The sequence below is a fragment of the Canis lupus genome, chromosome 14, assembly GCF_048164855.1.
Source record: "Canis lupus baileyi chromosome 14, mCanLup2.hap1, whole genome shotgun sequence".
NCBI lineage: Eukaryota > Metazoa > Chordata > Mammalia > Carnivora > Canidae > Canis > Canis lupus.
This window is the reverse complement of record NC_132851.1, coordinates 21158547-21175840: the sequence shown is the minus strand read 5'-3', so window position 1 is coordinate 21175840 and position 17294 is coordinate 21158547. Positions and strand designations below refer to the sequence as shown.

Below are 17294 nucleotides of genomic sequence, written 5' to 3'. Positions count from 1 at the left end.
TCAAACTGGCAAGTAGACTTTTTCAGGAAATAAAAAATTACAGCAACTTAATATTTATATGTCCAAGCATCCTCTCCTTGTTCCAGTTCTGTGTAATTTATATGTCCAAGCATCCTCTCCTTGTTCCAGATTGAATACATCAGGGAAGGGATGTTAAATGCTTCTCAGTGAAGAAACACATTGTCAATAGTATTTATTATATTTTGTATATATTAATAGTGACCCTATACAAACCATAATTTTAAAAAGCCAACTAAAATTTTTAAAACATTACTAAAATTTTGCCATATTAGGTTTTAGAACAACTATATAACTCCATAGAGTTCTGTGATTCTTTAAAGCTACTTTAAAATTTTGATCCTTAAGACATTGTATAGAAAACAATTACTGTATTGATGCCATGTCCTTGCCCAGATATTTGATTCCCAATTATGATATGTTCTTTTCCAAGAATTATAATTTACTATATAATTTTTTTTAATGTTTGGGAACATACTGTTATGAAAAGAGGGAAATATATGTGCTATCCCTGTGGAAATATTCATAGGTCACTTTCATAGATATCCAACCATTATTTCAGTAATCTCCAAAATTAACTTACCATCCAAATTCACAAGACAGTTCCCTTTCCCTATTTCTGATTCGCGAAGCACAGTATAAATGTAAATTTTTTTGGTTACTCATGCTCTTCATTTTATCACTTCCTTTACTTTGTTCAGTATCTGTTCTTTTAAAATCTCTCTCAAATATATGCTTTAGTTTTTAATTTGCTTTTAATTATGCAAATTCAGATTTTTTTGCATAATAGCTTTTTCTTTCATTTTTCTGAATATTTGAATATATAACTAGGGAAAGTCATTATGGGCAGAGGGAATACCATTAATAAAGGCACCAGGATTTCAGTGTGGAACAGTGCATGAAAAGCAAGGAGGCTGATAATTCAGAAGCCATGGATGGGTGTGTGTGTGAAGAGATGGAGGCACAGAAGTCGTCTAGGAGGCAGGACACTGGTTTGAGCAGTGACATTTTTAAAATTGTAATCCTTTAGAGCCTATCATCTTTTTATTTCCTTTTATATTCTGTGAATCTAGCACAATTTCTGGTTCATAGAAGTTCAGTAAATGTTGGCTAAATGACTCAAAGAAGCAACATATTTTCATTTTCCAGAGTTTTTTCTGGCAACAACATGGAGTATGAATTGAAAGGTTGTGTCACAGGAAGCCATAGACCCAGTACATTCACTCAATCAGATGAAAAGTCATGAGAATCAGCCAAGGCAGTTCCTTTCTGTATTTGAAAGGCCAGGAATAAATTAAACAGTTAAGAAAAAAATAGTTAGAACTTAGTGACTCAATAGTCCTCAGAACTGAAGATGTCTGATTTATCATGAGAAATAGGTTTGTCAAGATTATAAGTTATAGTATTATAATGAGATTACTTTTATCATTAATGTACTTTTCAGGGATTTTTACGGACTTTTAAAGATTATATTGTTTTCCTCATTCTTTATTCTTTAGTTTGTTATTTTTTAATATTCGCTAAGTATTACTACTTTATTTCTAAGGAACATATTTTAAGAAAATTAAATCTGAATTTTATTTAACGTAGGATATACCAGAAGATATTCGTAAGAATTTAGTGGAAGAGCTTCCTCAACCACGAAAAGTACCAAGACGTCTAGATGAGTACACGCAGGAAGAAATAGAGGCTTTCCCAATAGTGTGGTCTCCGTAAGTCTTTTCTCTTTCCTGTCTTTGTTTTTATTTTTCTGGTTTTCCTTTTTTTTTTTTTTTTTAAGATTTTATTTATTCATGAGAGACACAGAGAGAGAGAGAGAGAGAGGCAGAGGGAGAAGCAGGCTCCATGCAGGTAGCCCAACATGGGACTCGATCCCAGGTCTCCAGGATCACACCCTGGGCTGAAGGTGGCACTAAACCACTGAGCCACCATGCCTACCCTATTTTTCTGGTTTTCTAAGCTTAGTTTAGTACCCCCTGTTTCTTTAACCAAATGAGAAAATCCTCGAGTGTGGGAATAGTGAACTTTTTTTAATTCCTTGGATACTCCTTCCATCTTCCACCTGCAAATAAATTCTAGATGTAGGTATTACAACCAAAAGTCTCTAAAGTTTTAAAACCTTGCTATGGCCATGTAAGGATGTTCACAGGTGTCTATAATTGTGTCTAGATTTTTTGTTTGAGATGACATTACTTGGATTGATTGTAGTCTCTTGGAATGATAAATTATCATTACTGAAAACAAAGTGATTCTCCCATTTTCTGAATTGTGTCACTAAGCTTGAGAGTATCATCTAATGAAGTCACCGATTCTGGACAATTAACAGTCTTGACCCAAATAGAAAAACAAAATAGCAAACACTTTTTGCTATCCTCTACACAATTTCCTCTGTCTGAGGTCCAGAAAAGTGCTCAGTTTTGACATACTATCTCCCATCTGATTTTTTCCAGGTTTCCTTATCTTCCTACCAGGGTCTCCATGACCTGGCTCCTCTCTGTCTCTGAAGCTTAATTAAGTTCTCCACACTTCACTAGGCTAGCAATACCACCTGTTTAAGGCTGTCACCCTTTTTACACAATTTAATTTTTCCTTGTCTTTTTTCTGCTATTATTTCGTCTAAAACAGTATTTCCCTCCCCTCATGCTCTGAAATAATGAACTCATTCTTTAGACTTTAGTTCAAATACCACCACCTTTAAGAATCCTTACGTAAACTTTGAGACCAGACTAAGTACCCAGCCATCTTCTGCCGTAGCACCTGCTGTGTTACTCTGTCATTACCACTATATTTAGCTACTCAGGAGCAAGGGCTGCATCTTGTTCATCACTGCATCCCTAGTGCATAGAACAGTACTTCTACAAGGGGGTCTTGGGAACATTTACAGAATTTATACTATAGATCTAAAAGAGAACCACAAATACTACCCTTTGTGCTCTGAATATTTGTATCTCTTTATTGGCTCTTTGGCCACATAGGTTTGTGAAACTATAAGCCTTCCCAAGATTGTTAGATGTCCAGCAATCTAATCCTTGACTCTTTTGTTATTGCATCTTCAGACTCTTCCCACACCGAAGTCTTTAGGATATTCTGTTTGAATCTTTTTGACTTTACTGATTTGTATTATCAAGATTCTCCTTTACTATATCTGCAGATGATGAGCAAAATAATACAATTTTTAGTGACCATTTATCATAGTGACTATTTGTTGGGTACTTTCCAATTGCCTGACACTGTACTGAGTAGTTTACACGTACTGTATTTAATTCTCTCCACAGGACTATGAGATAGATCTATTATTCCTATTTTGAAGTAAGGCATGGGTCATCTGGTTTGTAAGATAGGCTGTGTTTGGACCTATGTCTGATTCCAAAGCCTATTCTTTCCACAGAAGCAAACTACATCATTAATTTATTTTTTTCAACAAATACATTTTAGCTACCTCTTCTGTACAAGACACTGTCATAGGCTCTTAGACACACATTGAAGAAATTCCACTAAAACTGTTATTTAGGGGCACCTGGGAGGCTCATTGGTTGAGCATCTGCCTTTGGGTCTGTCATGATCCCAGGGTCCTGGGATTGAGTCCCGTATTGGGCTCCCCACAGGGAGCCTGCTTCTCCCCCTGCCTCTCTGTGTGTCTCTCATGAATAAATAAATAAAATCTTTAAAAAAAAAAAACAATATTTAATTCAGCTGCACAAACTTTTGAGTTTATGCTATGTGCTAGATCTTTGGATAGATGTCCTGGATGTACAGATGGTGAAGCATTTACATGTAACTTCCTACAGAAGTCCTTCCTATAATCCCATGAACTGGGTTAGGCCCCCTTTTTAGGGTCTCTTTTTACACTTTCCTTTTCATTTACTGTATTTATTCTAATGTAATTTAATATATGTGTGATTTTTTTGTTTAATATCTTTCTCTAACTTGACTCCATGGGGGAACTCCATGTTGTCTTATTTACCTCAGCATAGCATCTGACACATTAAGTAGGCACTCAGAAAATACTTACTGAATGAATAAATGAAGAAAAGCAAATATCCTTTATCAGCTTTTATAAATGATGTTAAGAAAGAATCTCTAGAAGATATGAAGTGAAGGTAATAATATGCTCCAATTTAATACTAGGTCTTCATGCTAGGATCATTGAAATTGACTAGATTTAAAAACAGTTTTGTTTCTGTTCACTATATCATCTGAGTTATCAATTTCAGTTGATATTAAATGAGCAATAACAAACTACGTGGAAAAAAACTACGTGAAAAATTGAAAAAATTGATTTTATGGTGTCTAATATTAACACCAGCTAGTTACCAGGATACATCCTCATGATAAGTGTTTTTCTCTAAAAATAAAGAAGCGCATTCTCGATCATTCCTTAGGTTCTGGTTTTCATTGCTTGACAATGACCAAGAAACTAAACATTATGTGACATGATTTGATTCTAACAACTAAGTTTAGTTAGGGGGAGCGGTGATTGTGTCTCTTTAGACCTTTTTAAATGCCTATTTAATAGTTTGCCTTCTTGTCAAAACCTGAGTCTATTTTAAATTCTTTTTATTTAAATTCATTTTTTTACCCATATTATATAGTGCTTTATTTAGATAAATCAGTAGTATGTGAAAATAAAAGGTTTTACAGTTTGTTTTACATGTTATGATCTTTCCATTTCTCTCTACTTTGACATCTGAGACATGAGACTCTGTACTTGGACCAATTTTATATTTTAGAAAAATCATTTTAATTTAACTTGTTTTTGGAGACTTACATGGTCATTTATTCCGGACATATTTTATGTGCCTTTTCCTACTTAACCTACATAGTACTTATATTTATTTTTACAACTGAACCCACATATATAGAACATTTTATTAGGAAGATGTAAACATTTTTTTAAAATTCTTTTAAAGAGATGTAACAATTGGCTACAAATTGAAATTAATCTCTAGTTTATGAAAAACATTTATTTTATTTTATTTATTTATTTATTTTTATGAAAAACATTTATTAGCTTAAGTTTACCACTTTGGAATCTTTCACTTACTAAGAATTCGCATAATATAGATTTCAAGCTCAAGCATTCAATTAAAAACTTTCACTTTTGGGGATTTAAAAAGTGTTAAATGGGAGTCCTAGGTAGCTTAGTAGGTTGGGCATCTGTCTTCCATTCCAATCATGATCTAGGGTCCTGACATTGAGCCCTGAGTCCGTGCTCCCTGCTCAGTGGGGAGTCTGCTTCTCCCTCCCTCTGCCCCTGCCCTTTCCACTGCTTGTGTTCTCTAATAAAATCTTTTTAAAAAGTAAAAAATAAAAATTATTAAATGTTTAGGGTGCCTGGATAGCTGAGTTAGTTAAGCATCCAACTCTTGGTTTCAGCTCAGGGTCATGAGATTGAGCCTTATTTCATTGTCAGGCTCCATGCTCAGCAGGGAATCTGCCTGAGATTTTCTTTCTCCCTCTGCCCCTCCCTGATCTCTTTCCTTCTCTCCCTCCCTACCAACCTCCCTCCCTTTAAAATAAATACATCTTTTTTACAAAGTATTAAATGTTCATTGTAGAAACTATGAACAAGATACAAACTTAAATAATCTCACTGAAGTTAACATTTTGCTGTGTTTTTTGTGTTTATGTTGTGTGTCTCTGGCTTATATTTTTATCCCCATTTTTTCATAAAAAAGGAAATACAGGCACAGAAAGAAAAGTAATTTGACTAAGATCACATAATTGTAAGTGGTGGGTTAGGGATTCAAACCTAAGTTAACTGGCTCCTGAGTTGTGGTCCTAGCCACTTTGCCTGACTGCCTCTTGTTGCCTTTTGTAGCATCTTATATAAATGTACTTTAGTCCTGTAGTTCTCAGATATTTCACTTTAATTTTTATTTATTTATTTATTTATTTATTTTAGATATTTCGCTTTAAAAAGCAAAATATTTTAAGTAGTATTTTAAGTAGTCTTTGAGTTTTGGTAGGTTACCATGCTGTATGAAGTTCTGGAAATCTAAGAATGTCATATCTGATTTTTTTTTTAATAGAAACACCATCATAAATGAATTCATATTCCTAACCAAGAGGGCTATATGGTACTTTGTTTTTAACTTGAAATACCAAAGTGCTGTTTAATCAAATAAGTGACCAAACATAGATTATGCAGTTAGAGTTGTATATACATCATGAATAAAGAATACTGATCAAACTGCTCATTATACTAAGTGATTTGGTTTGTTTAAAACGAATTAGAAGGTGACTGAGTGCCTTTATTATATTAATGGAATTAGGGCTTTCTATAATTATTGCTTTTTTTAAGATTTTATTCATTTATTCATGAGAAACAGAGAGAGAGAGAGAGAGAAGCAGAGACACAGGCAGAGGGAGAAGCAGGCTCCATGCAGGGAACCTGATGCAGGACTTGATCCCGGGACTCCAGGATCACGCCCTGAGTTAAAGGCAGACGCCCAACCGCTGAGCCACCCAGGGATCCCTCTATAATTATTTTTAAGGAAATTTTTAGAGAAACTTCAAGTAACTTGATGCATTTTTGAGTTACTGCTCTGGGGATTTATTTCCCTGCCATTTCTTTTCATTCCAAATTTCCCTCTGACAGGAATATGCATTAAGGGACCAGCCTTTCCTTTTTATGCTCTGCTAAAATATGATCTTTCCTTACAAGCAGCCATACAACTTGTGTCAGTTTGTGTTCCCAAGATAATAATGTGGGTATACACGTAGACATAACAATTTAAGGATATCTCATGATATAGGTATACCAGTTATTTAACATAAATCATTCGACATTTTATTTCTGCACATTACAGCTGACATTAAGTCCAGTTAGTTTTTATTACCGTGGAATGCATAGAACCAGTAAAAAAAAAAAAAGCATTTTTGGATTGGCCAAAAGCTTATGTCTGAGAAATGGATAATCTTTTGATTCAGGGCTGTCTAATAGAACTTTCCACATGATGAAAAAACTCTCTCTTAGAGCTATCTAATACAGTAGCTCCTGACCACATGTGGGTCTTGAGTACTTATGCTGTGGCTAGTGTGACTGAGAAACTGAAATTTTATTTTATGTAATTTTAATTAAGTTTCAGTAGCCTCATGTGACTAGTGACCACTTTAATGAACGTTGGCATTTTAATTGCCATTTTATAAAGTTCTAATATTAAATATTATAGACATTAGAGTAAAAAATAAAATATGTAACACACTATGCAGTGTAACCCATTGAAAATGGGATTTCTCGGGGTGCCTGGGTAACTCAGTTGGTTAAGTGTCTGCCTTCAGCTCAGGTCATGATTTCAGGTTCTGGGATCAAGCCCCACTTTGGGCTCCCTGAGCAAGGAGCCTGCGTCTCCCTCTCTCCCTGCTCCCCCACCCCCGCCCCACGCTTGCTCACTTCTCCTCTCTCTCAAATAAATAAATAAAATCTTTAAGAAAATGGGATTTCTCATTACTGTTAGATTTGCTGTCATGAGAAAATTTTTTTTTTCTCCTTTTGGAGAAGGCGGCTGCTTAAATATGCTCTCATTCCACCCAAAATAGCTAAGCCAACAATATAATTTTCTTTTGGAATGTAGTAATTGGAATTTAGTCAAGATAGATCTGATGGTGAATCTGCAGAGACTTGATTGAAACAGATGTACCTGGGTTGCACCTAAATCAATAGACACAATAATAGCTTGCTTTGGTTTTTGTTTCCCTAGTAATAAAATTTTATATATGTTTACAGTATAGAAATGTACATTTTAAAAATTGGAACTATTATTAGATTTTGGTTAAATAACGTTTATTAGCTCTTCTGTTAGAGACAAAAGCTTTTAAGAAACAAACAGTAATAATAGTCAAAACCCATTGAACCCAGTAGGTGATTGACAAATTGTTTTAATTAAAAGCTCTGTTGTTGGGATTTCATTTAAATTATTTTAAATCACTTAGGAAAGTTATGTTCTCTCAGGCCTAATTTCAGTTTATCCAGATATTATGCTGGTTGTATAGTCATTTTTAAAACAATGTTAGGAAGAAAAGAAACATTTATGAGAAAGCTGAATTTTTTTTTTAATAATTAAAAGTCATTTTCTTGTATAAGAAGTATTGCCTATAAACTTCACTTCTTAAATTAGTGGATATACTTGGTGTATTAATATTTTTATAGCTCATGCATACATAGATTGTGTTAGAATATCTTACAAAGCTGTTTTGTTTCTTGATGGTACAAAATAAATGTGTGGTTGCCATGTGCAAGTGGTGATTGTAGAGTATGCACTGAGAATTTGTCAAATAAAAAGCAACAGCACTGTTTTTCCCTCACAATGCATTTGCCTGGAATTACAGCTTTCAAATGGTCAACTTATTTTAATGCTGTCAATAATTATTTCCATAATCATTGTAGTTTTGCCAAAACATTACAAAACCACAGTAATCATAGAAATTATAATGCTATCACTGTAATGGAAACTTTTCATTATGTAGGATAAAAATAAAACTTGATCATTTTAAACTTTTTTATTTCACTTTTACAAAATTCTGTGGGAGAGCTTTTCTTAGGAAAAACAAGGTATGTGGAAAATTTCAACTTGAGTTGCTTCACATAATCCACAGAGTAAGTGATGAAACAATACCAAAAAAGAAATGTATTTCTGTATTCCTCACTCATTAAGTCAGTAATGCTTTATTTTAAACAAAACCCTCACCTGTGTATAGACACTACGTGTGGAAAGTTCAGCATCAATAAATCTTGAAAAGAGATGTTTATAATGAAAACTCATTTACCCAGGGGTTAATGCCCTCTACAGAGTGTGCTATTAGAAGTGTGCCTGCAAAGAAGTGAATGGCAAGGATGGAAGTGGGGAGATAGGAGGACAGTCGTTACTGGCCTTGAATTGTCTTTGCTGAAAGCAGGATTCGATTTAGAGTATTTCATCAGGCTGGATGCCTCTAGCCCTGGAAAAGGAACATAAGTGTGAGGACATTAGCCTGGGAAAGGGCCGTGGTGAGCATCCTGTCTCGTCTCGTCTGTAGCTCGAGAGCAATGATTTAAACTTACACATGCCCTCTGATTTGAAACCTATGAATCGTAAAAATCTACAGATTTTCAGGTTTAGTAAAATTAATACCCAGAAAATTATATTTTTACCTATGCCTTTTTTGTAAAATGTGCTTCATTCACATCAGATGCTTAATTTATTGAAAGACCATAAAGGAGGATTTTTACCTTTTCAAAAACCCATAAGGAATTGGGATCTGGACATCTTCAAGATTTTCCATAATTTTATGCTAGTCTGTCATATGGCATTTTCCTACAAGATTTAACTTAATTTGCTGCTCTTCACAGGCAAAAGTTATTAGCTGGACTTCAGGAGCAGGGTTACATTCCAATTTTCCCATTATTTCAACCAGCTCAGCACTGGCATAAACTGTAGACCTCAGTATTTCCAGTGCTGCATTTTGCTCAAATTAGACCTTCTAAACTTTACTGTTCTTTTGGATATGAACAGATTAGGACTGGTTGTTAAAATTAAAAAGAATCTCAACTTGAGCAATCAAACCAAATCATTCCAAGCCAATAGAGCTTGTGACTTAAAAAATGATAGTTGAATGGAACAGCAATTCCTATTTATCTTAACTGAAAAAAGCAGTAGGTTGATTTAAAATTTTTAACAAGTCTATGAATTTAGTTGTTGGTTTTTAAAACACCACTGAAGTTTTTCTAATCAGGATTTGGTATATGGTACAATACCTAGAGAAATGAGTAGAGAGGCACCATTATTCTGCCTCACTATCTCCTGTATAGCTAACATCTTTAGTTCAAAGAATTTTAGTTCAAGGACAATGCAGTGTCACCAGATTTCCTGTGATTGTTTATTCTAAACAGTTGCATCAGACTATTATTGAGAGACTTAAAACTCAATCAAACTGATATTTTATTGTTCTTAAGATTACTCCACTGTCCATATTTTATTCTTGTCTTCTAAATATTTTGTTGGAGTAAGCATTATACTGACAAATACTATTTATGAGTGAAAAGACATAAGACCTAAGGAACAATAAAATATTTTTGAGATTTCTTACACTTAAGTTTATACCCGATTTCATGAATTTACAACTGAAATTCAAATGCTTTTTCCTTCTGGAAAATATCTTAATGAGATAAATAATACTAAGTGTCTCACTGAACCATCACGTAAACAATGTTTTATAGCTTTATATTTCATTTTATTCACAAACCAAATGGATTTGTCCCAGCAATTTACAATGAAAACTAAAAATTCCCTAAAGATTTTCATGAAGTCAAAAGATAAATTCTTTTATAGAAATGTCCCCATTTTCAAACTAATTTAAATGTGTTGGCTTCTATCAGTTTTTGTCCTGAATTTTATCTCTGAATTTCTAAGATGTACTTGTTTCATTTTAATGAGTGGCAGCATTTTGCATAGTGATTTCAGTAGTAAAGGATTTGCTATAGAAAATAGAGAATTTTGTGAGATGTGGTAGGATTTTAACTTTCAAGTTTCTTAGCAGTCACGAGTATCACAGAATACTTTTCTGTAGTTCAGACAGCCCTTTTTGTCAATTGTTTCCTCATTGAAAAGGGGATTTTTTTTTTAAAGCTGTAGTATTTGAAGGCAGTTTTCTGCTAGTGACAAGTATTAAGTGCAAAATGAACTCTTGCTATAGAACATTTAGTAGCTATGTAATTTTAGCACAATTTAGAAGAAAACAAAGTCTTACATTGGCTAATTCTTTGAAGATTCATTAATCTCCCAAATTACCCTGAGTATATATATGAAAGTTTAACACTTTTAGCTCTCACCTCAGAGGTCAAAGTGTACATATTGTGTCTGTGTATGAGTGTGTACACCTGTATGTGCATCTCTGTCAAAGAAATATACTGTCTAAAGACAGAACCCGGTCTTGCTTACTGCTGTGTTCCCAGTCCCCACAGTTAGACATGACACTCAGTAATCTTTGTTGAATGAATAAATGAGTGGAATCTTATCTCCATGAAAGAGGAATTGACTTTTAATTCAGGAAGTATGGTAGGGACGCCTGGGTGGCTTAGCGGTTGAGCGCCTGCCTTCGGCCCAGGGCATGATCCTGGAATCCCGGGATCGAGTTCTACGTCAGGCTCCCTGCATGGAGCCTGCTTCTCCCTCTGCCTGTGTCTCTGCCTCTCTCTCTCTCTCTCTCTCTCTCTCTCTCTGTCTCTCATGAATAAATAAATTAAATATTTTTAAAAAGGGGGGGTGAGAAGTATGGTAAATTCATATTTTGGTCTTTGTAAATCTTATAGTTATAGCTAAAATAGAGTTTTTCTTTTTTTAATAGAGTTTTTCTTAATAGTCCATGTTTTAGTGTAACTCTGATATATATAGTTGTGAATTATTTATATTACACATATGAAGAAAAGATTATGGTAATTTTGTTAAAATATAACTTGTTTCTGTCAAGGAATATGTTTCTATAAAAAAAAAAACTAATAGAGATTAGCTTTCTGTAACAGCACTTGAAATGTCTCTTCAATGATTTCCTGAGATTATTTTAGAATAGTGTCATTTACAAAAATATCAACCTTATAGAATATTATCTTTTATTTTAGGACTTCATGATTTTTTTTTTTTTTTTGCACTGAAACGGTGAAAAGAACTAAGCAGACAAATATAGAATATAAATTCACTCATCATCCTTCTAACAAAGGATTAAGCCATTTCATCTTGGGACATTAAGGTTTCAAACAACATTTAAGCATCCATACTGTGAAAAGCAATAAGCTAGATGCCAGGTGTCTTGCTTTTAAAAATTATTTAATCTAGTAAGTAGATGAGGTAGATCTACACATAAAGTAGGGTAGGGCACTTCTGTGGCCCAGTTGGTTAAGCATCTGCCTTTGGCTCAAGTCATGATCCCAGGGTTCAACATTGAGCCCCAAATCCATGTTCCCTGCTCAGTGAGGAGTCTGCTTCTTTTCCTTCTCCCTCTGTCTCTCCCTCCCACTCGTGCATGCATGCTCTCTCTCAAATAAATAAAATCTTAAAAAGGAAAAAGGTAGCAAGACACCTGGCTGGCTCAATGGTTGAGTGTCTGCCTTTGGCTCAGGGAGTGATCCCGGGTCCAGGGATCAAGTCCCTCATTGGGTTTCCTGCAGTGAGCCTGCTTCTCCCTCTGTGTCTCTGCTTCTCTCTGTGTGTCTCTCATGAATAAATAAATAAAACCTGTCTTTAAAAAAAAAAATGTAGGGTAAGTATGTAAACGACATAATTCAAGAATTTAATTCTGATAATACAGTGTTGCCATATATAGATTAGCAATGTTTAAAGAACCAAATATAACATTTAACTCACATTACTAAAACTACATGGACTATAATTTAATCTTTCTTTGGTGATAGATACCAAAGGAATTCCAGTATCCAGCCTCAGTACATATTATCATAATGTAAAATTATTATTGTATCAGAAAAGCATAAAACTGCCTGTTAATAAAGTTCTCTCTGGGTAAAGAGCTAAAAAGGATACTGTATAGCAAATGGAATCACCTCTAGCTAAGGAAGAGGTATGTTACCTTCTCTTAGGCACAGCATAGTTTTAGAAATTTACTTCATTTCCTTCTTTAGCATCTTCAAGTAGCCAACCCCTCTGTCTTATGAATAGCTCTGTATGAGGTCTAAGGTGAACCCTGGCTAAGTCATCATGTGGTCCATGGAGCAGCATTGCATCACATGGGAGCTTGTTAGAAATGTAGAATCATGAGCCCCTCTACAGATTAACTGAATCTGAATCTGCAGTTTCACAAGAGCCCAAGTGATATGTATAGCCACTAACATTTGAGAAGCACCTGCCCTCCCCTTTCTTACTTTGAATTTCTTTTAGTGGAAGAAAGTAAGGAGTATAAATGCATTGTATGCTGTGCCTGCTTTCGTGTGTATGTGTGTGTATACGCACATGCTTGGAGGAATAAGAGGTATTTGGTGTAAAGACCTCACTTTTCCCCACGAGACTACCTCCTGAACACCATGAAATATCATTAATTGCCTCCATTATAAGTTGATGTTCATGGCTATGCCAGACAGCATCTAAAGTACCTAGTCCCTTGGCCAAGATACTGTCTTCCCTTTCTGGAAGCTAATTACCCACCCAATAAAGAGCCTGTTAAGTTCAGAAAAAAAAAAAAAAAAAAAAGGATGAGTTTGTAAAACAAAATGGCATTTTGAAGGCAGCCACTGTACTGTAATGACATATCTTACAGGTATCCACTATATGCTGGGCACCATGCTAATTGCTGAAAGCATAAATGCAGTTATATTGGGACCTTGCCTTCAAAGGAACCAACAGCCTAAAAGAAGTCACATAGAATAAAATGGTACATGTAGGCACTTGCAGTCAGAAAGTCTGCACTAGGTCCCTACCACCCACTTCCTAACTGTGTATCCTTAGGGCAGTTACCAGCTTCTCTGAGCCTCAGTATTGTCCTCCATAAAATGGGATTGATAAAATTGTCTTTCTCACAATGTAATTAAGAGAATAAAATGAGATAATACATGTGAAATAGTATACTTTGTGGCATCTAATAAGCATTCAGCACATCTTACATAAATATTTGCATAAGTAAAGACAAGTATAATTTGAGAAACACGGAAATAGAGGTGTGCATGATATTCTTTGGCAATCTCAGAAAGAGGAGCCCTAAATTAGAAAGAAAGGTTGTGGAGGGCTTCCCAGATTATGTGATTAGTTGAATTTGAAGGGTTAGTCAAGTCTGCCAGGCAGAGCAAAGTTCAAGTACCCAAGTCCAGAGTTGGGGAAGTTTTTATCTGAGTAATAGCAAGTAGTGCAGGGCACCTGGGTGGCTCAGGGGGTTAAGCATGTGCCTTCCACTCAGGTCATTATCCTAGGGTCCTGGGATCTAGCCCTGCAGTGTGCCCTCTGCTCAGCGGGGAGTCTGTTTCTCCCTTTCCCCTCACCCCCATGCTTGTGTGTGTGTGTGTGTGTGTGTGTGTGTGTGTGTGTGTGTGTATGCGCACATGCATTCTCTCTCTCTCTCTCTCTCTGAAGTAAAATCTTCAAGAGAAACCCCCCAAAATAGCAAGTATTCTAATGGGACCAATATGTAAAAAGATGGGCTGTAGAAAAAGTAACTCAAATGTTAGCTGAGGCCATGTCGTGGAGGGTTATATATTGATTTCCAGGGTGTTTGTATTTTGACAAAGCAGTGAAGGACTACTGAAGATTTTTTTAGGCAGGGCCTAGGTGGAAGCGGGATGGAAAAGAAGGTAGAGACTCTGACATGTCTTCCCCTTTGCCCCCTTTCTCCTAAACTCCAAATCTTAATTGCTAGCTACCTGTCATGTCCAGACCTCAACATATTCAAAAACCAAGATCCTTCCCTTCCAATCTGTTCCTCTGCCTGTATTCCCTATCCTGAAAAGATCAGTAGCATTGGCATTCATGGAGGTCTTCCAGCTGAAAATCAGGCATCATCCCAGAATCATTTTTTAGTAACTCTTTCCTCCAGCTCCCTAGTCCTCTCTCTCTCCCCTCTTCTCACCCTCTCCCCACCAACATGGCACTTTCTGCCTCTTAAATCCTGAACCTGTCCTTTCTTCTCACTCATCACTGCTATAGCCTCCTCACTTCCCATCAAAAAAATCCTCTTGAAACAAATTTGTCTTTATTAGCCACCTGCCCCCCATAGCTTTCAGGTCACTACCTACATACTTACAGATTACACCCTTCATACACATTTCCAATTTTACTTATAAATCCCACTAAAAGGTCCTTCTGTCATCTCATTGTTACTTAATAATTTTTAGAAACAACTAGACTATGACTAATCATGTTTAGTTTTATTGAGTGGAATTGCAGAGACTCCTTGTTAGGACCTTAGCTTAGAAGATTTCTTTCTGAGTGCATCACCACCACCCATTAGTCATTAATTATATGAACCAGCTGGATAGGAGAATAAGTGGTTTCTTGAAATGAACTGCTGTTATGCAGAGAAGGATGAAAAGGATGCCCTTTGGAGCCATGCTCCAAAGAGCGTGGTTCAGGCTCTCGGACCATGCTGCGCTGTTATTTCCTAGACTTTGGATGCAGTTTTTACGTTTGGAAGGAGATTTCAAAAACAGTGACAAATTTCTGCAGTTTCTCTTCTTGTTGTCATAGAATGGCTGATATGGTGAAGCATATTTGGCTGGTTTCCCAGATCAGTGCCTGTGTTCCTCAGAGCTAAATAATAACTTTAAATTGTAATGTAGTTTATTTACTCAGCCACTAGACTGTTGGTCTTCATAGCTGAGCAATCTGGTATCTTGTGAGTATTTTGTTTAAGAAAACATGCTGTAAATGTAGAAAGGGACTAGATAAGTTATTTCGGGGCAAACAGAGTTCATCTATTTTCTAAAGGAACTCAAACTATCTAATATTTTTACAGCTGTTTCAAAAATATCTATTTAGTTTACGGATTAGGAACTTCTGAAAATTCCATGTGAGCTCAAAACCTACAAATACACCTATGGAAAAAATAAAAGGACACTTTAACATTTTTTGCATTTTGTTATTTCCTATTCATTTTCTCCACTTGTTATGATTGAATATTGCCCTAAAAAACGTGTTGTTGTTTTTTTTAGTTTACTACTGGAAGTAACTTTCAGATATGATTAATCCTATAAATGCATGAATGAGGAAAAGGCCAGTTTGTATATAATTAAAATAGCAAAGGCTAGTGTTTTACATTTATTTTGTATATGTATCATAGTGAAAAATGTAGCATGATAAAATAATATAAATAGGGGGACACCTGGGTGGCTCAGCCGTTGAGCATATGCCTTTGGCTCAGGTCATGATCCTGGGGTCCTGGGATTGAGTCCTGCATTGGGCTTCCCACGGGGAGTCTGCTTCTCCCTCTGCCTGTGTCTCTGCCTCTCTCTCTCTCTGTGTCTCTCATGAATAAATAAATAAAATCTTTGAAAAATATATATATAATATAAATAGAGAAATTACTCATTCAAAAATCATCTTGATTAGGTAAATCCATATACCTTATATGCATTTTTAAAGATCATAACCGTCCTTTCTGTGAAAAGGTCTTTAAGAAAGTATATTTAAATTTCAATAGAAATTGAATTCAAGTTTTTAAGTTGATTCATGCATAGGCACAGACAGCCTACATTTATGTTCTTAAAAGAGTTTGGGAATTGTTGCTTCATGATGATTTGGCTTTAGTGTTTTTCACCAACAATCTAACATTTGTAGATAATTTCTCAAACAGTTACTTTCATTTTATTTTGTTTTAAGATTTTATTTTATTTACTCATGAAAGACAGAGAGAGGCAGAGACACAGGCAGAGGGAGAAGCAGGCTCCATGCAGGGAGCCTGATGTGGGACTCGATCCCGGGACTCCAGGATCACGTCCTGGGCCAAAGGCAGATGCTAAACCACTGAGCCATCCAGGGATTCCTGTTACTTTCATTTTAAATTGAAAAATAAGCCTTCTTTCATCAGGCAGGAGAAAATGATGATTCATAAATAAATGTTGATTTTGTCTTTCAGACCTGAAGATTATCGACTCTAGGAGAATGAAAATGGCGGGAAATAGCCATGTGGTGACTGGAGCTTCTTAATGAGTCTCTCCCAAGCTACAAGCAGAGTGAGACATCCACTGCATTTTGACAAGGAACTTGTCATGGACACTGAAAGCTTGTGGACAAAGGTCAGGAGGGGATACTCCTTCAATAGGAAATTGCAATAAAATACATTATTTTATATGATTATTTTATTATGTAGTCCAATTTGAGTGTTGTAAGTGATGAAAGAATAAAATTGCTTTCTTGTTTAACTGTTCGATTTGTCATTTAACGAAAAAACAAACCCTAGGTAACACTGCAATTAAGTTGCCAACATGTGCATATCCCACATAGATTCCCTCAGGTTCCTCAATCAGTATTCTGGCCCCTGGGCAAACAAGCCCTATCTTCACTTTTCCTTTCAATGATTATTTTATTAACCTCCCATCCTACATTCATCCTTCCAGCTCAGAAGGGTAAAGTTTGCCCTGAGGTATTTACAAAGTACAGTCCCCTTTTTGCCATCTAGCCTCTTGGTCTCCATGACACCAAAATAATGTCTGCTCCCCAGAAATCTCACCGCCCTGCCTGTGGTGCCATTTGCAGATCCTTGCACTATGTCTTCAGGTCTTCTCCCATTGGCTCCTAATCACTTTTTTGCTGGGGACTTAAATTGAACTACTGAGATAAATATCCCTAGCAGAATCTCTTCTTTAG

At 35.7% G+C, this 17294-nt stretch overlaps 1 protein-coding gene across 5 annotated transcripts in view; it reads left to right on the top strand.

The window, feature by feature from the left end:
- The window catches only part of MRPL13 (mitochondrial ribosomal protein L13), a 46764-nt gene extending 29915 nt beyond the window's left edge, over positions 1-16849 (top strand). For 3 of the 5 annotated variants that reach the window (XM_072774353.1, XM_072774356.1, XM_072774352.1), the window contains exons 6-7: positions 1609-1730; positions 16564-16849. In XM_072774353.1, coding sequence (XP_072630454.1) covers positions 1609-1730; positions 16564-16585 — 144 coding nt within the window. In that variant the 3' untranslated portion in view covers positions 16586-16849. Of the gene's footprint in view, positions 1-1608; positions 1735-16563 lie in introns of those variants that run through there. The other 2 variants (XM_072774355.1, XM_072774354.1) reach the window with 2 other exon arrangements.
- Positions 16850-17294: the final 445 nt, after the last annotated feature.